We start from the raw sequence: 20,803 nt of genomic DNA, 5'->3' as shown, positions 1-20,803 counted from the left end.
ATGGGATATGGAAAGAGCTTGCACCTAGTGGCAGAAACACTAGCTATGCAGTTAGCCTTGGATTCATTTGTGTGCAGCTGCTTACTAGCTATGTAGCACTGGTTGGGTCATTTAATTCCTCTGAGCCTCAATTTCCTCAAGTGTAAAAACAGAAATTGTTTCATGGAAGAGTTTTAACTGAGGCTTAAAAGAAATAATGATTATCAGTCAACTACAATGCAAATTTGGCCTCAGGATATCTTTATATGCTTGTAAGAGAATGGAAGAGTTCAGAGCTTTTATTTCTATGGATAATAACTGTCTTATTTGCCATTATGAGTTATTGAAACTGAAAAATTTTAAATTCTTATGCATGCTTGTAATCTCAGCTAGTCTGGAAGCTGAGGCAGAAGGATGGCAAGTTTGACACCAGACTGGGCAGCATAGGTAGATCTTGTATCAGGATTTAAAAAAAAATTTTTTTTAAGTGAAAATGTCTTCCAGCGTTAGAGCACTTGCCTAGCATGTGCAAGTTTCTGGGGTCTGGATACAATCGCCACTGACTTACCCTCCCCCCCACTATATGTGTGTGTGTTCATGTAGAGAATAGTATGCCTATTATGTGATAGCATAAAGATATTTTAATGAAAAATAACTATTTCCAAAACAACAACAATAAAAAACAATTAGATGAATGGTGTTGATTTACACTTTTAAGTCCTCTAATGCCTGGTTTAGTAGATGGCTGCTTTCTTATACCTAGTGTTGTATTCCAACTGTAGTGATAATGTTTTCTTCATGTATGAAGAAAATCTGTCCTCAATACAGATATGCAGTTGGAAAATGGAAGACTATTTTGTAGGCTTTCCTAAAAACTACCAACGTTCTTGTCTTCAACATTAACTCCAAGAAGTGATAGTTTTTAAGGTTAAAGCAGTGTGAAATCTAAAACCACCGTAGGTAGCTTTTCATATTTCATTACATTAAATTGATCTCTCTTACATTTTGGGTGGACATTTTACCCATGCATTATTTTGTAACATCCATGCATAGTTATTTGAAAAGTAACATGTCCAAATGTTAATACATTTCATTATATAATGTCTTTTAAAACATTTGTCAATATCATCACAGATATCAACAGGTCTTTTTAAGTATTGGGAAGTCGCAAAACTCCTGTTGTTGGGTACAAATTTTCCAGAATTCCTTTTTTGTTTAAAGTAAGTTCATTTTCCTTATTAGTACATGTTTGCAGTATGCAGAGTTCACAGAGTCCTTTTGTGGAGTTGGTACATGAACATATCACATCTTAATTCCTGTTTTTATCCTCTGCCCCACCCCGTTCTTACATTGACTTAAAGGTTTGATTGTATCATTGGCAATACATATTTCCAGTTTTTTTTCTTGAAGTGACTGGCTTACTCTTTTTATTCTCAGAGTTTCTGCCAATATCTAAGAATGAATACCCACAATTTGTCTGTCACCCGGTAAACATGGTGTTCCATGACCAAAACCTGCTGTAGTGAGCTCACAATTCAAACAATCCCATAAATACTATATCATACTTGGATATTCAGTGCGAGTATTTTACATACACTTTCCATTTGCTCACACCAATATAATAAAAAATTGCATAAACTAAATTAATGAAGTCGATTATTTTTACTGCATTAAACATTCTTAAGAAACTGGCTTTTTTGGAACCACAGATGTATAACAATGAAGAATACAGTTACTAGTAGTAGAGTTTGGTTTCACTGGTTTGATTTATGCTAGCAAAAAAATCTATCATAATTTTTGATCCATTGGAATAAATATCAACACACTCAAAAAGGCAGATAATATTTAGAATTAGGAAGATAGTTTGACTTCATTGACCCAGAAAGAAGCTTGGAGACTTCTAGGAGTCAATGGCCACAGCTTGAGAACTGCTAAACTAGAATAACATAACACTAAATATAATATTATGAAGAATGACAAAAATAGCTCTACATATTTTTCTAGTTTTAATTTCTAGGATAAGTGGGTGATACAGTGTTTACAAAGTAATTTGTTACTCCACATTTACTTCTGTGACTTTGTTTATACCTTGGTGCCTGTGATTTTTCTGATCAGTGTACTATAACCTCAGCTCCCTTGGATTTTCAGGTTCTTAGATACAAAACATTTCTCTCCCATAAGGGAATATCTAAAACTAGGTGTTCTTAGGAAAAATGTAAAAATCCAAACATCTTAGTTTCCTTTTCTTCATCTTTACCTTAATGAATTTATTTTAAAATATTATAATTAGAGAGTGATAGTGATTTTTATTTGAGCTATCTTAAAGTAAAACTTTGTACAGATATATCAAAATGCAGGTAGTGTTTTACTCTGAACATTAATATTGTTTAAAGCCCTCCAATTAACTCAATCATTTTTTAGAAGGTAATAACAGATACGCTATCTTTTATCAAGGCCCTAATCCTAGCTAGTCATAGTTTGAAAAAGTGGTGAAGTGATTAATTTGAATCTGAAATCTTATAATGTACTAAGCTTGGAAATAACAAGAATCAGATTGTAAATTAGTATAATTTTTTGTAAGACTTTATTAAAATTAAATTCAAAAGCTATTTGGTGCCTATTTATATGTCAGAATGGGGGATGGGTTAAGTACCAGTTACAAGGCGGTAATATCGTTTCCTGATGAGCACCTGTGTGATCCAACATGGCAGATTAGAGGAGGAATCCTGTCAGAGGGGCTCTCAGAGGATACACTGAAGCTATAGGTACTTTGTAGGGGAAGAAGGATGACACCCTGAAACAAATCAGAAAGCTGACAAATATACATGAAACCAAATATCTGGACTGACCATCCCTCCCAGGAGCATCCCAAATAGTCTGAGAGGACAAAGAGCTCTGCAGAGGCCTCGTTCTGGGACAGACTCTTCATATACTGACCCCTTCTTCCCATCACCTCTCCTCCAAACACTGGAGAATGCTGCCGTCCAGAGGCATTCTCACCAGTGATCATCTCAGGCAAGGAAAGACGCCCCCCTCTGAGCAGAGAGAGGATGAACCAGCAAACAAACTCTGAGATCTCAGCTGATGGGCACCACACCTCTGGACTCTGGCGGACCCTGGACTCCGACGGACTCTGAACACCCATCTACTAATAAATACACCCATACATCCACCGACTCACAGACATCTCCAGGGGCACAACAACACCCGCCCACTACAGGGACCCCAGCTTGTAAACAAGCTTGCCCATCCTGTGGACTCCCAGCGAAACCCAAGGCGCTCATCAACTTCCACAGACCCCTGCCCGCAAGCAAACATTGCCAGTGATTCCACCATTACACCCTGAAAGGGTAAGAGTCTCTTAAGCCAAGCGCAGGGACAGTGTCAGATTCTACCTGCTGAGTGGAGGGGAGAACTCTTGAGATTGAGTTAGGTTTTTAGTTCAAGGAAAAAAGAGGGGAAATAGATAAACCATTAGCCAAACTTAGCAAGGGAAATGACTCATATTAATGCAATTGGAAATAAAAAAAGGCAAAATCACAATGGACACCATTGTGAAACTCAGAAGATAGCTACTAGGAGATGTTGTATGCCAACAAGTTGGTAAATTTTGAAGAAATGAGCAGATTCTTAGACTCATACAAATTACCAGAACTAAATCATGAAGATGTAAAAGTTCTGAACAATCAAATAACAAGCATTGAAATTAAAGCAGTAATAAAAAACCTACCAATTAAGAAAAGCCTAGGACCTGATGGATTCCCTGCTGAATTCTTCAATTCTTAAAAAGACATTAAAATACTAGTCTTCCTCAAAGTCGTCAATAAAATTGAAAGGGATGGAGTGCTTCCAAACTCATTTCTGGAAGTCAGTATCACTCTCATCCCAAAAGCAGAGGAAGACCCAACCAAAAATGAAAACTACAGACCAATCTCCTTAATGAACATAATCCTTAATAAAAAAATCCTTAATACCCTAATAATCCAAAAATCCTTAATAAGGTACTGGCAAATAATGCAACAAATCATCAAAAGGATCATACATCCTGACCATGTAGGTTTTGTCTTGGGGTTGCAAGAATATTTTAACATATGAAAATCAATAAATGTAATACACCACATAAACAAAAGTACGGATAAAAAACAACATGGTTATACCAATAGATGCAGAAAAAAGCATTTGACAGAGTTCAACACCTGTTCATGATAACCCAACAGATGTAGAAGGACTTTACCCGAGTCTGATAAAAGCCATTTATGACAAACCTACAAACATAATATTAAAAGGGGAGAAACTGAAAGCTTTCCCTCTGAAATCAGGAACGAGACAAAAATGCTCATTGCCACCACTTTAGTTCAACATAGTCCTCAAAACATTAGCCAGAGTAACCAGGTAATAGAAAAAAATAAAAAGGATATATATGTCAGATTATCATTATTTGCAGATGGTATGATTCTCCACTTACAAGACCAATAAATAAATGTCCTGTCAGTAAGCAAATTCAGCAATGTATCAGGTTACAAAATCATCACACAAAAATCCATAGTGTTCCTGTACACCAATAATGTATTCACTGAAAAAGAAATTAAGAAACACTACCATTCACAATAGCATAAAAAAATTAAATACCTAAGAATTAACCAAGGAAGTGAAGAACTCTACAAAGAAAACTATGGTACTTTGAAAAAGGAGCTCAAAGAGACATCAGGATGTAGAAAACTATCCCCTGTTCCTAACCAGGAGAACTAATATCAAAATAGCTATTCTTCCAAAATTGGTGTGTAGATTTGTTTCAATTCCAATCAAAACACCCATGGTGTTCTTCACAGAACTAGAGAAAACCCTAAAATTCATATGGAACCAGAAGAGACCCTGAATAGCAAAAGCAGTTCTGGGCAACACGAGTAGAGCAGGAGGCCTCAGAATATCTGACTTCAAGTTACACTACAAAGCTACCGTAACAAAAACAGTATTAGCACAAAAACAGACGTGAATCAATGGAATGAACAGAGGATGCAGAAACAATCCCATACATATTTAACTATTACATCTTTGATAAAGGAGTCACAAAAATATGCTGAAGGAAAGATAGCCTCTTTGGCAAATTGTGCTGGGAAAACTGGCTATCTATAGAAGGTTGAAGCTGGACCCATATCCTCACCATATAAATTAAAATAATGGATCAAAGATCTAAATATTAAAGCAAAAACACTGAACCTCCTGGAAGATAAAAATAGATAAAACTCGAAGTCATTGAGGTCGGCAAGGACTTTCTGAATGGAACCCCATTTGCACAAGAAATAACAAAGAATCAACAAATGGGATCACGTCAAATTAAAAAGCTTCTACATAGCAAAGAAAATAACCAACAGAGTGAAGAGACAAGCCACAGAATGGAGGGGGAAAAAAAGCATTGCCAGCTATTCCTCAGATAGAGGACTAATAGCTAAAATATACAAAAAACTAAAAAAAAAATTAGACACCTCCTAAAATAAAAGAGCAAATCAAGAAATAGGCAAGTGAAATGAACAGACACTTCTCAGAAGAAGTATTACAAATAGCTGATAAACATATGAAAAAAATGTTCACTATCCCTGATCATTAGAGAAATGCAAATTAGAATAATACTTAGATTTCATTTTACACTAAATGAAAAAAGACAATCTTCAGGAAATCAAATAATAAATGCTGACATGGCTGAGTTGAAAAAAAGTAACTCTTCTACATTGTTAATTGGAATGTAAACTAGTAAAACCGTTACGGAAACCCATATGAAGACTCCTCAAAATACTAAAGCTAGAAATTCCATTTGATCCAGCTATTTCACCTCTAGGTATCTTCCTGAAAGAGCTAAAGATATCATTATAGAGATATATGTATACCAATGTTTATAACAGCACAATTTATAGTAGCTAAATCCTGGAAACAGCCTGCATGTCCATCAACAGACAAATGGATAAAGAAAATGTTTTATCTATATATAATAGAATATTAGTCAGCTATAAAGAAGGAAGAATTCAAGACATTTAATCCAAAGTACAAATAAAGAGCAAAATAAAAACTGATAAGAAACAGGTCGACCTTTTGCAAATGGGAAGGGAACAGTGTCAAGGTAGGGGAGGGAGAAAAAAGAACATAAAAAGATTTAAGATGCATCATATATATGTACCAACCACTCTCAGTGAATGTAACCATTGTATGTTCTAAACATGAACTAATAATAATAATGAAAATGGGGAAAGGGGATCTGGAGATGGAGGCAGGAAGGTGGGTGAGGTTAAAAAGGGGAATAAAAAGAATGAAGATATGTTCAATACATGTACCTACTCCCTAAGATGAATGTAAACACCATGTACTTCAAACATGTACAAATAAAAACAGAAGAGCACTGACCTTTGAATTTTGCAGGTCTAGTTCTGCATTTGCTAATTATATAATCTTGAATAACTTGTTTAACCTTTCTAAGCCTCTTAATTCCTCATCTGTAAAATGAAGATGATAATTTCTTTATATGGTTGAAATATTTTATTGACTATTTACAACTCGAGTAAGCAGTAATAAATGGTAGCTAAATAATAGTTGTATTTCTTCCATGCTGTCATGATACATGCTCATTCATTTTAATTTAATTGATGTTCTCCACATTGCTGTAAGGTAAGCAAAATGGACTACCCCATTACATAAATGAGGGAACAGATTGGGAGTAGTTAAGGGCCTTGCTTAAAGTTACCAGCTCATAAGTAGTAAATCCAAACTTCACCCAAGCCATCTATTTTCAAATGCAGGATTTTCCTATCATAACACTCTCACTAAAGTGTCTGTCTGACTGTTTTTAGTTAATCAGATAAATTCCTCCCTAACTATGGGGAAATGTTTACATAGTTTTGTGTGACCCAGTAGGGTTAGTAGCACTGTTCTGACAGCCTCGAGTGAGATAAACTGAGAACCATTAATCTTGCAAAATGAGTTGGGTTCAAAAAAGTGGTATTATTTTCAGTTAAATCTTGAAGAATTCATTTTTTGTTTTTTAATTGGGTGAGAATTACATGTTTATGGAAAACTTTATGTAAGTATAAGTGAAATAAACATATATGATCATTTCAATAATTTTGTTTCCCGCCCCCCCCCCCCCTTCCCCATCTCCAACCCCAGGCTTTGGAAAAGAATTTAAGGACTTGGAAGCAGGCTATAAATCTCATGAGCTCCACCCAGAGTCACATCTGCATGTAAAAAATCCTCTGATAAAAAGGTAATCATAGATATTTGAAAAATTTTAAACCATTTTTCCAAAATGCACATATTATAGGAACTCTTTATCTGGAGGACATAAACATATATCACTACTGTAAAAGCAATAGGTCTGCAGTATTTTAATATCTGTTTATTGGGAATCATTCATAGAATGTGAACCTCAGGTGCCTACAGGTACACGACCTGATTGTTCTAATACTCATGGCATTCTTATGAGGTAGATAGGTGCTACAACTAGGGAGAGAATACATTCTAAGAACCCTGGTAAATGCTTGAAACCATGGGCAGTAGTGCCAAGCTCTATGTGTTAACCTATATGAGTTTGCCTTTGACATCTGAACTAAGCACTTATGCCCTGTGATTGTAACTTTTGCAGTTTGAGGAGTGACAGCAAAAACAGCACAAATTTCTTTGTTCTTCTTGACAATTCCATGGATTTGTTCTTATTGTAGATCTTAGCAACCCCAGCCTGGTTTTTGTTTTTGTTTTTCACAATTTCTTGTATCTAGAAGGTTCATCCTTTCACTTGAAGCACTTCACACTTCTCTGTCATATCTGAATTGCTATGCTTATGCTTTAAGGGCACTCTTAAGTAAAATAGGATTTCATAAAGACAAGCACTGTGATATCAAATAGGATAACAGTGGTTCTGATAACCAAGAGACTAATGGATAGATACTGGAAACAACATAGATAAGGTGGACAAAGGGAGACAAAAGGATGATTTATGAACCAGGAAGAACAGCGTAAAACTTCATCATACTTAGAATAGTGGCATGCAATTTAAAACTCATGAATTGTTTATCTTAGGAATTTTCTATGGAATGGCTGGGGTCATGGTGCAAGCCTATAATCACAGCACTCTGGCAGGCTAAGGCAGAGAGATCACAAATTCAGGCCCAGCCTGAGCAATACAGCAACTTAGATCCTGTCTCAGAAACTTAAAAAAGGGAGTGGGTGTGTAACACAGTGTGCAGGCTCTGGATTTATTTCCCAGTACCACAAAAAAAGAAAAAGAATCCCATTTAATATTTTCAGACTGCAGTGGACCATGCAAAACTAATACCATGGGTAATGGGGGACTACTGTATTTTATAAAAGAAAAAAAATTGAGCTTTAGATTAAGTAATGTACTTAAGAGCAATGGGCCCAAGATTTTAGTGCAACCATGTTTATCTACCCAAACCATTCCGCTCTAATTAAAGTTCATGTAATTTATAGGAGAAAAGTAGTTTAATTGTATAAGAAATACAATAATTTGCAACATGGTATCATTTTCCTTCATTTTATAAGTTAATATAATCTTGATAACAAAATTATTTAAAATTAGTATACTAGCTTTATGGAATTATATAGAATAATTTAAATATTTCTGCCTTTAAACTCTGTAAAGTTGATGGGAAAGTGTTTTAGAATATTGAATTATTTTCTTCTAACATTTCTGTTAAGTTCTATGCTATATTTCATCACAAACACAAGTTTTTAAACTTATATTTCTAATGATTAGAAATACAATTTTGGGGACTGAGAGTGTGCCTCAGTGACAGAGCACCTGCTTAGCATGCACAAGGTCCTGGATTCAATCTGAAACACCACACACACAAAGTTGAAAAAACATGATTTTGTTAATAATTGATGTTCATATTAAGTATTCATGTATTCTGGTATACAGGTTTGGGTTTGAAGAGAATTTAAAATGCTAATGATTGCAAAATACTTCCTATTTCTGTTGCTATGGTAGAAAAATAATATAAACTATATATTGGAAAAATCAAACTACAAATGTCTGTTTTTCTCCAGTTTCACATATTTGCATATGGTGTTTTAGCTTTTTTATTTTCATATTTCAGGCCACATACCCATGAAACAACTGGAAAGTTATTTCCTTCTTGCAATCTACAAATACTCAAGGACCACACTGTTAGAGACCACATCCACCAGTCAGATGAACAGAAATTTGAAAAACCAAATGGATACAAATTTTCTGAACGGCTTAATAAAGAAAATTCTGAGAGACCAAGCTTGACTCTTCACAGTGATGACAGTTCTGCACCTGCAAAGAAAGTGAGCACTAATGAAATAATCTCACCGTCTTCATTGTGTTCTTCACACCTGAGAACTGTTGGGCTAAAACCAGAAACTGCTCCCCTCACCCAACAGCAAAATATGATGGAACAGTGTTACTCTGTGAATTCACTGTCCAGGGAACATATAATTCAGTCAACCTGCAGATCTGAGGGTTGTCAGATGCCAAATTTTATGTGCCAGAATCTACCACCCCCTTTGCCACCAAAGAAATATGCTATAACCTGTGTGCCACAGTCAGAGCAGAATGAATCTATGCCTGATGTCAAACTTACAGAAGTGTTTATTAAAACTACATCTTCTGGTCTTCCAAAGCACAGTTTAAGGACAACTTCAGAACCAAGTTTAGAAGCAAGTACACATGTGAATGATGAGAGATGTAAAGAAACAATTCAAGTTAAACAGCCTGTTGGCATCACGCAAAACTACCCAACCAACTCTTCAACTTCAACTAATAACTTTCTGGCAAACTCAGATGCAGTTGTTGATGCACTTTGCCAACTGGAACTAGGGTCCGGTTCTGTGAGCCCAAATGAACCAGTTTCACTAACTACCTATTTTTCAGTTGATAACTGTATGACTGATACATATAGATTGAAATACCATCAGAGGCCTAAGCTCTGTTTTCCAGAGAGCAGTGACTTTTGTAATGATACACTATCTCAAAGTGAAAGACAGGTTGGACCTGTGTTACATAACAGCCTTGGTACAAGCAGCCTTCCTGAACAAGGATATAAACCTAGCATACATTGTAATAGATAGATGGTGAAGTCAGTAAGCTTACCCCCCAGGCCATTAGAGTACAGTGTATCTATTGACCAAACTGATTTTATGTCGTGATACATAAAATTAAAACCCATAACTTTTTAAAAATTATTCACTTTAACTTTTGTGTGGGAGTGTGTGTTTGTGTGTCTGTCTATACACCCATTTTTTTGGATCAATTCAGTGAATGGCTTAAAAATTCCCTTTGAATAGTTTTGGCATGCCTTTAAAAATGGGAAATCAGAGTAATTCATTTGGCATATATAGTATTTGAATAAAAACTGTCCCCCTAGAAAGTGGCTAGTAGACCCATAAGTATTAAAGTAACTAGCACTCCTGTATGTAGATTCTTAAACTGTGCTATTTGAAAAATGCCAGGTGATTAGTTTGTCTAGTCAAAGCAGCATTTGCTTTTTGAAGAGCACTTTCTAATGGGTGACAAAAAGGGTTCACCCATTTGTTTCTGACTTCTGCGATAGTCTACCACATGTGATCCCTTCAAGTGTCTTTAAAAAAGTGACCCATGAATTTGATGACATTTGGGGGAAAATGCCTTAATAACAAATTTTAAATTAAAATGTCAGGGTCAGGTAGAACTAACTTTGTTCTTAGAACTTTTATCTTCAGAATATCTAGTTAACATAAATTAGGCCTTTGACTATTTTATATATTCATAAATACTACTTCAGCCATGTAAGCTTAACTTTAGTATATTTATTTACCTTGTTACATGTTTTTCTAATTTTATATGAAATGTGAAGGGTTTTTATTTTGGTTTACTTTGGGCTGCAGTGTTAGGAATTAACCTTGGGCCCTTTTACTGGCACAGTCACTGTTAACTACCAAAATTTCCTCTGCTCTACTCTCACTTGCTCCTTAGGTTGTCAATTTACTTAATCTTCTAGGTTTCCAGGATAAATTTCTGCCTTAGATAGAGGTTTGAATTTTAATGAAATGTTTAATTTGGGCATCTTTCCCACTTTTTCTCAAATAGTAATTTTACCCCAACTACCTTCATGGGAAAAGCTATATTTTAAAACTAAAGGAATTTTCATTATTATGGTGAACTTATGAATGCAAATAAGTTACTTTACTTGCCTTATTTTATTAGTTCTCATTTTGTGCTAAGCTGGTAAACCAATTGTAATTTAGAAATTTTATGTCTATTCCAGAGAATTGAGAATTTTAGAATTAAAATTTTCTTTATATTCCTTTATGGACTTCATAAATATAACTTTGTGAATCATTAAACTAGTAAATTTAGTATTTTGACCAGTTCCATAAATTGCATTAAAACATTCTAAAATTTAAGTGGTTAAAATGAATACTTTTAAGTAAATAGAAAATAACTCGTTATAAAAGTTTAACCTTACCCATTTATCAAATCTTGGCCAAATTTTATTCTCCCTGCAAAAAGCTCTTGGCTAGCCTTCTCTGAGTTGGTGATTATTACTATTCTTTAAAGGTAGAAATACTTGAATATCAAACAATTTTATCTTTTAAGAAAGCTTATTAACTTTTTAGAGTGGAGGTCTTGTAAATAATGTAGTTTGTAAAATTGTATTTGAAATATCAATGTTTTTAATTGCTTCTTTTATAACATTGTAAAATACTAGGAAAAAAAAACTAGCTTTAAGTATTTTTAAGCTTCCCAAAACTTCTCTATGTGGGTTATTTTAATTTCTATTTTGTCAAAGTGTTCAATTGGAACTATTATTTGAAACATATAATTGCTGTACTCAATAGCAGTGTCATTTTATCTTTTCAAATTTCTTAATGTACTGTCTAGTTAAAAGCCTCCTGAACCATGTACTTTAGTACCAAACTAGAAATGACCATTTTTCTGTTGACTCAACACTCCTACTACAGATTCAATATATATTTACTAATCATTCATATGTAAAATTTTTACTTCTTGGGAGCCTATTTATTTTTATAGATGTTTTCATCTTATAAGCTTCTAGTAATTTTTTAAATAATGCAACCAGCAATTGTTATGTTTTAAAAAATTACCTTCAAAATGTTATACTTTCATGTGAAATATTTCTTTTGGTTCTGAATTTTAATATGGTTGGACATTTCTTTGCATTCATGAATTATGTTTCCCTCTCCCATATGGGTGTATTTAACGGGAAATGTGAGTCAATTTAAAGTTCAAGGGTATTTAGAACTTCAGTGATGGTAAAATTTTATCACAGGGTACTCCTAAGTTAAAACTCCAGTAAAGTGTAAAGAACAGCTCCTACAGAAATTGGCAAACTTTCAATAGAGAACAAGATAGTAAATGATGTAAGCTTTGTGGACCATGTCTTTGCAACACAACCAGCTCTGCCCTTTTATTTAAAAGCAGCCACCAACAGTAGGTAAATGAATAAGCATGGCTAATTTCTAATAAAATTTTATTGCCATTGGAATCTGAATTGCATATGATTTTCATTTGTCATGAAAGCCTTTTGATATTTTCCAGTGAATTTAAAATGTGAAACTTCCTCTTAGGTCAGTGGTCTTCCTATTCAAACAGGCAGCAAGCCAGATTTGGCCCAGTGGCCCTGGTTTGTTTGACCTTGTCCTAGGCTACATTAAGTACACTTACACTGTAAATATTATGCTGGTCTCTCTCCAAGTGTATTCCTGTGCTGTTTGGAGACTAGGTATTTGGAGCTCTTTACATCCTAAAACCTTGAAGTTAACAGACCCCTCAAAACTGTTCCTCACAACTTTTAACAAGACAATTCATTTCAAGTGGAACTATTAAAAAGTCATTTTACTTGTTTGAAATCAGGTATGTGGAATTGATAAAGGATTTTAACATTAAAATCATACTGGTTACTCTTGATGTGTTTTTGTTGTAGAAGTTTGTAAGTTTTCTTGGTGTCCCATTTACACATTTCTTAAATTTAATTTCTTAAATTTCTTAAACTGTAAGCAGTTCACTAAAAATGGCACTGTTCAATGGGTACATAGCTTAACATGTGGGTTTCAACCCTCATTCTCCCACCATTTTCGTACACTACTTACAGTCATATATAGAATTAGTATGAAGGATTGCCTCATGTGATTATTGAGGCCTATGAATTCCCACTATAAGATACCCAGTGAAGTTGGCAGTGTAGTTCCAGTCCACACATAGGGCCTGAGAACCAAGAGCCTGGTCCACCTCTTAAGGCCTGAGAACCAAGACACATAGATGTCCCAGCTCAGCCAAAGAAAATGTGCCCTTCCTCTGCCTTTGTATTTCTCCAGGTACACAAAGGACAGGATGATTCTCACCTACATTCAAATTCTAATCTCCAGAAATACCCTCATGAACATACCCAGGGATGTTTTTACCAGCTATCTTGGATCTCTCAGCCCAGTCAAACTGACACAAAAAATTATCACATTAAGGTCCGGAGTTCGATCCCTGGTACCAAAAAAAAAAAAAAATTATCACACTAAGATCTCTCTATCCTTGCTGTACTAGAAATTTTAAGAATATCTGCTACTTGTGGAGTAGACTGGTTTTAGGCTCAGAAAGGTAGTATGGATAATGATTGGATGTCTTTGTGACCTAAAGGTAAGACATGTAAAAACTATTAAGCATATTAACCTCATCACCAAATAATTTTATACAATAAAACCAAATCCAGCTATGTAAGTAAACATTTATTAGACAACAATTATTAAGCAGCACAAAGAACAGGTCATATAATCACTTAATAAACTCTGAAATCCCAGATATCACACCTTCCAAGAAAGGTTCTCTTTAGGCAGATGAAACAATACCCTGAAGGTATAATTAATTTTATGGTCATTAGGCCAATTAAGATCCTCCAAAATCAATTGCAGACTTGATTTTAGTACTAAGAGCCATTCTGCATCATGAGGGTATAAAGTTTACCAGATCCCATGTCTTATAGGGAAAAGAATAACCCCTAAATATTTCAGACAGTTCATATATATCAAATAGTACTGATTTCAGTGAGGAGTCAATTTCTAATATTCATTATATACAGCATTTGGAGCTAAAAGGACTAACTTCTCAAGCGATTATATAGTAGCTACTTTGTGGCTTTTCCATTAAAATGCCAGCTGATCATCCTTGGAATGTAAATTTTTTCAATACTTTTAAAAAATTAGTACATATTTTCAACACAGTGATTACATTCATTGTAGGGATGGAATGTAAATTCTTATTAAATAACATAAGAGGTTGTTTTTGGTACTGGGGATCGAACTCAGGACTTTAAGCTTGCGAAGCAGGTGTGGTGCCACTGAGCTAAATCCCTGACCCATAACATGAGAGTTTTTAAAAGAACAAATGAGAAAACAGACTCCGTGAAGAATTTTTGTTCCCTGCTGTGTCTAAAATAATGCTTGGACAACAGGATCTGTTGAATGAATAAGTATCACAACTGATGTTGATCAAATATTTAACAAAGTCACAAGCATTATAAAAATATGTTCTGGCTACAAGCATACTTAATACAATAGTAATAAAAATAGGCTTGAAAACAATCTTATTTTAGGGAGCTCAAGAGTTTAAAAGGAATTAAAGGGTAGCATACATATCTGGTATGTTTTCTCTAGGTCTGTGTATCAAGCTGTGAACCATGACATATCTTTTCCTGAAAGTCTAAAAAGGAAACTTTTAGAGCCAAAACAGTGTACCTATTATATTTTCTGTATAGCTTTTGTTATAGTCTTTATGGAATCTAAAAACACTTCATGCCTTCTCTCAAAATCCCTTCTGAAGTTGCTTTTCAATGTATAATTACCTCACCTCATTATATACCGTATTATTTTGTATCAAATTAAAAACTGACCCTTAAAATATTAAAAACATTAGTATATTTCTTAATATACTAAACATTTAAGTACAAATACTTTGTAAAAACATTAGCTGTCTGAAAAGTTTTTATATATGAACCAATGGAGTTTTAAGAACTTAGCTATGTATAGGCATGATCATTACTCATTTTATTGTTTTCCAATGAGTTAATGTGTTAAATGTGAGGAAACTCCTTTAGAATCTTGAAATTCTGCTGTGACACAATCCTATCTTCTTTATTTAAAAAATCCGTAGTTGTCATCAGAATTCACTCCAGAAGCTAACTTCCTGAGATATCAGCAAACCAGTCTGTGAGAAACAAGTGCTTGTCAGCAAAATTTCCTTTCATCTCCCTATTTTAACACTTTATGCCAACCTCTGAAACTCTTGATTTTCCTATTCCTAAATGACTTATATAATAAGAGCAAAAAAAGGCCTTGACCATTTTTTCAAGTCTTTCATTTTCTAACTTGAAGGACATTAAAAATCACTGTACTCAGGTGTCTGTCCAACAAAACTGGGTTGGGGGAAGTTGAAACTTCCTTTTACAAAGTCCTTGGAAGAAGATAATAGAAATATGCATACCTTTCACCATTCTCCCATTCAACCCTTTGTCTTCTGATTTGCCACACCATACAAGAAATCAGAAATAATTAAGTGTAAGATACTCAAAGCTTTGACAAAATGTAAGATAGTGCAAACTAAAAGTAAAACCCCAGAAGAACAATGTTTGAGAGGAATTAAATTCTAGTGAGTAGATATTAACTCCAAGTCCAAGAGAGCTGTTTAATATCGAAACAGGCTGCACTGCTTTTTTTCCAAAGGTCTTTCCATCTTCTGGCTTTCCTGGTCTCTCTTGAACTTGCCCCTTATTATTATCTCAATCCTGTGTCTCTCTTCCTATTTTGCTTCTTCCTCCCCTGTTCTCTAGGTTCTTTATCCCTTTTCAGAGTGAGTGGCAGTAAAAATGGAGGCATAGATTTTACAAAGGCACGCTATAAAATTTCGTAACTCATCAGGTGGGAGTTCTGGGGTGTGTGTGTGTGTGTGTGTGTGTGTGTGTGTGTGTAAAGGGGTAAGTGGAAGAGTCCCGGGTTTCCAGGAGAGTAAACAACGTTGAGGTTTACTGAAATGGAAACACTGAAAGGCAAGCATATTTGCCTACGAGATTTAAGTTCAGATTTGGATTTAAGTTTGATACCCTGCTCATGGCTAGCTATAGAGTAACAATGTCGTTAGTTGAACACTTACAACTGCTACACACCGCATCTAGATAAAGCATTATCTCATTTAATTTCAACTACACCCTTACTGTCGGGTCACTGTGGATCCCAACAGTAGATGAGAAAATAAAGCTGCCACGAGTTAAGTCTTTAGCTCCTTTCTAGAGATGCAGGAACTCAAACCCACCTAGTTTCATTGCAAAACAAGGGAGGAAAATGATAAAGCTAATGTTTCCACACCCCTCTGGAGGCTGCCGTGGAGATGCCAAACAAGGACAACTTGGCTGCACGTAGTTCTCCCCACTCCCCCACTCACCTGACTCTGCCCGATCTGCAGCTGCGTGATCAGCTACACGTACACTCTCTGGGGCTGTGGCTCTCTTCGCCTCCCAAAGAACCCCACTCAAGGGTTTCCGAGCCTCTCATCCCTCAACCCTGCATTCAGTTACTTACCAGGGGATAAGATACACGAAGAAAAACAACACCAGGTCGAAAAGGATGAAGAGCCAGAGGTCCAGCCAGTAGGAGTGTTTGGGAAGTCCGTTGGTCCCAGGCTGCGACTGCACATGGTTCTGCTCCGGCCTCTGAGCCAGGGCCTCGCCGCGGCGCTCCCGGGGACCCTGGGCACCCTCCGCCTCCATCTCGCTTTCCCCGCCGTGCTCTGTCCCTAGGACCTGCGAGCGCCTCAATCCCGCGACCCGGAGACGGCAGCACTGGAAGCTGGTGACTAAGTACTACGAAAGCAACGCTGGTCCTCAGCCGAAGAAATGCACTCTGGAGCAGGGCGCCCCACCCAGTGCGCAGGCGCCACCCACAGCCCAGGACCTCCGCCCAGAATGGGAAATTTGGGCCCGCCCACTTCCGCCCTGGGGCGGAAGAGCCTGTTCAGCGAGTTTGAGGAAGGGGTGGTCTCTCGCCTGGACCTCGTCAGTGGATTGTACTCCCTAAGAGGACGAAGTTGTTACAGGGAAGAAAAGCTACGGGAGCAGAGACTCAGACAAGGCGCAGCTCATCGCAACACAGGCTTCCCAGGCCTCTACCATCAAGTGGTAGTGAGGAAAATGGGAAATGAGTATAACATTTTTATTTCGATTTTTTAAAAATTCCTAATCAGAATACCTTTTTTAGTTTAGCTCTGCCTTTATCATCTACTAGCTTTACTGCCTGGTCCCTGAAAATATTTGAGTTTGCGGTCCCTAATTTCAGCCATAAACTAACAGGATGTTTGGGGACAACTTGCTTGGGGAATAGGGGATGGGGTGGAGAAAGGAATGGCATGTAATCCCAGCATCCCAGGAGGCAGAGGCAGGAGGATGGTAAGTTTAGAGGCCAGCCCGGGCAACTTACCAAGATCCTACCTCAAAATGAAAAATAAAAAATTAAATGGGTTGGGGGTGTAGCTCAGTGGCAGAGCAGTCATGGCTTTGATCCCCAGTACCACAAAAACAAACAAGTAAAACATTAGGGTCGTCCTAGGCATTAAGCTAATTTTATGAGATAACCTTTTCAATTGTAGAGAAATTTGTAATTTTCATCCGAAAGCAAATGTTTGTCTTAAATCATCTTTTTCTCCTCTTTATCTCTTCAAACTGCGTACCTATCCTAATCATAACTCCTTTGATTGGTACAGTTATTTCTTCATCTTTTTATCCATCTTGAGTTCAATCTATAATTACTTTGCATCCCTTGATAGTTTTCATTGAAACTTGTACAGATATTCCCTGCTTTTTTTGTTTGTTTGGGTTTTTTTTTTTGGTAACGGGGATCGAACTCCGGTCCTTGCACGGCAGGCAGCAGAACCACTGAGCTAAATCCCCAGCCCTAGATATTCCCTGTTTAATGACCCACCTGGTTAATGACTGGATTTATGACCTGCCAGTCAGACCCATATTTTTTTTTGTATAATTCAGTACATCTTGTTTATAGAGCCTCAATGTCTAATTTTTTTACAATACACTTTGTTTATACAGTACTGTGATTTTTGCTTATTATACAGTAGTACAGTTTTATATTGTTATATATTACAGGACTGCATACAAGTTAAGCAAATAAAAGCAAAATCATCAAGTTAGTTTCCTTTGAGCATATCTTTGTTTTGAATGTGTATTATAATGTGCATGCCTTATTTAATGATACAGTCACAGGAGCAGGAGCAGAATTCATTAAATGAGGAATGTCTGTACTATCATAAATTGCCGTGCTTCTCTCTTATCTTCATCTTGGCGTTTAGGAACTCCCATTCCTATAATCACTATTAATCCAGCTCTACCCACTTAGTCAACCTGCTGTCCAGAAAACACAGTTTACTCAGCCTAGATTGCCTTCTTCCTGCTTCCACTATCCTTTTCTTGGCCTCTGTGCTTAGTGCATGTTATTCTGATTATTGTATTGTTTTTTCTGCCCACCTAAATCTTACCCATCCTTTGGCACCCAGCTCAAGGGCCATCTTCATAGTTCCCTTTGCTACAATTCACATTTTTCTAAAATACCAGTTGCAAAAGCTTCACATTTAACCTGTCTCCAGGCACTTCATATGTCATGCCTCCTTCTTTGGGAAAGGGCTGATTTCTCAACTTTAAGGAAGAGAAATATTTGTTTCCACAGTTTTTTGCTTTCCTTTAGCACCTGCTATCCTGTGTACATTTCATAACAGCTACCTATATATTAAACTGGTTACCTTTCAAATTTTCTGTACCTTCAATTCAAGACCGGAATTTTCATGACACATTATCTAGTACATTCTTGTCGATTACATGTCAATTGTCTTCCCTATTACAATATTAAGTATTCTTTTAAGGAACTGTGTTTTTGTTTGTTTGTTTGTTTGTTTTGAGACAGGGTCTCACTATATAGTTCAAATTGGCCTTGAACTCACTATGTAGCCTAGGCTGGCCTCAAACTCAAAGTAATCCTCCTGCTTCAGCCTCCCAAGTTCTGATTATAGGTGTGTGCCACCACACCAGTGTGGAAACTGTTTTTCTACCATCTTTGCAGCCTCTACAGTCCCTCAAATAGTGCCTTGAAAATGAAAGAAATATATTTATTAAATTATATTTTGCAACCATTATCAAAATCCTGGTCAAAAAACCATCAAATTATCTCTTTTAAAACATCATATTGTAATGATGGCACCAGACTCTAACACTATGGATCTACTATGGTTGGTGATATTTTTTGAGGTTTTTCCAACTACTAATAATGAGTATGTGCTAATCCATTCCCCCTTTATAGATTTCTCTTTATTCACTTCAGTAAAATACTTTTTTGAATACCTGCAATGTGTGAAGTACTGTCTGACATAAGAGATTTAGAGTCAGTAGCTATTCAGCTGATTACAAATACTGACAGGGTACATCTGGAGTTTCCAAGCTCTGTCACTGAGCCCTATGACTGTGCAGAGTAACTTGGTTATTTGGAAGGCTGAGCAGAACAGGCTATGACAAAACTACCCATCCTCTCCCCCTACCAACTTACACGTATACAGACTTCAACCGTAAGAAGCCATTGTGTTGCTTTTTAAAATTTAAATTGAGCAAAGCTTACCTGGTATTCATGGATGAGAAGGATGTTGAAACTCAAAACCTTGAAATCTTATGATGCAAATCAATTGGACAATCTACTTGTTATTTGTTCTGTTGAATTGTTGGAGATACAGTCACTGAAGACTGAGAATGAAAGATTGTCTAACCCAACATGACCTATTTTATAATATTACATAATAGGCTTCCAAACATAAACATGAATGTGACCTAAAGTAAATAAATGGATACCAGTGTGATAATTGATATAAAGAAAATATTGGCCAGAATTAGACTTATTTTTCAAATGTGAGAAATATCAGCAATTATCTCGGGGAGATGGAATCACAGACAAGTTTATTCTCTGGTGCATATCCATATTTATCAAATTTTCTCAATGAAATCACATTAGGTAGAAGTTATAAGAAAGTTTTTAAAGAACAAGTTAGAAAATAAGCAAGAGATAATCTAAGCTTTCTGCCAGATCACCAACACTAGAAACATAAATAGCAAGGGAATTTAATGATTTATAGCAGTGTTTTTCAACCTGCATTTCTTGGGGCTTTTCATTTCCTCAGGGATTACTCAAGGTCAGATATGAACAGAAGAGATAGATGCAGAGAATGTGGCATCGTGTGTCTACTGCATCATGAAGCTCAATATTTGTTCAGATCTGTAAATATGCCCTGTTTTGTGTTAGTTTTATTTTCTGCTCTGTGGAGAACTGTGTTAAAAAGTCATCTTGGGCAACCTACTTTCAAAATTGTGGATTAGCAACTCCCATGTTCCCATCTTTCCACAGAAACTGGAAAATAAGCAAAAACCATCTGAAATACTTTTGTCAGAACTCAGGATAACAAAGTTTTCCAACAGTCAAGCAAATGCTGAAGCAAAATATATGAAGTAACAGAAATAAAGAGTGAAATAGACACTAGTAAAATTTTAAAACTTAGATATTCCTCTTTTAATAGAGAATATTTAGACAGAAAATCAGTAAGAAAATAGAGGATCGGAAGGACTCTATAAACCACCTGGACCTAACAGGCATATATAAAGCTTTCCACCTAAAAGCTGTAGGATGCTTGTTCTCAAGTGTACATGGAATGTTCTCCAAGTTAAACAATATTAAGCCAGAGACAGGTTTAATTTAAAGTTATTGAAATCACACAAAG

The 20,803-nt window shown here is 36.0% G+C and overlaps 1 protein-coding gene and 1 long non-coding RNA gene across 4 annotated transcripts in view; one reads left to right on the top strand and one right to left on the bottom strand.

Moving 5' to 3' along the window:
* LOC147823449 (ubiquitin carboxyl-terminal hydrolase 53-like) overlaps positions 1-12,916 on the top strand; it is a 51,939-nt gene extending 39,023 nt beyond the window's left edge. For all 3 annotated transcript variants that reach the window (XM_087193222.1, XM_087193221.1, XM_087193223.1), the window contains 2 exons: positions 7,132-7,228; positions 9,081-12,916. In XM_087193222.1, the coding sequence (XP_087049348.1) occupies positions 7,132-7,228; positions 9,081-10,077 (1,094 nt within the window). In that variant the 3' untranslated portion in view covers positions 10,078-12,916. The remainder of the gene's footprint in view (positions 1-7,131; positions 7,229-9,080) is intronic.
* Positions 9,018-18,725, bottom strand: LOC147823448 (uncharacterized). Its single transcript, XR_015443873.1, has 2 exons — positions 16,567-18,725; positions 9,018-9,283 (listed from the first exon to the last, which is right to left on the bottom strand). It is a non-coding gene; the product is annotated as an uncharacterized LOC147823448 (long non-coding RNA).
* Positions 18,726-20,803: the final 2,078 nt, after the last annotated feature.

The sequence above is a fragment of the Heterocephalus glaber genome, unplaced genomic scaffold (assembly GCF_053883595.1).
Source record: "Heterocephalus glaber isolate CG9 unplaced genomic scaffold, H.glaber_assembly_v1.0 deba00001581, whole genome shotgun sequence".
Lineage (NCBI taxonomy): Eukaryota > Metazoa > Chordata > Mammalia > Rodentia > Bathyergidae > Heterocephalus > Heterocephalus glaber.
This window is presented reverse-complemented; position numbering and strand designations above follow the sequence as displayed.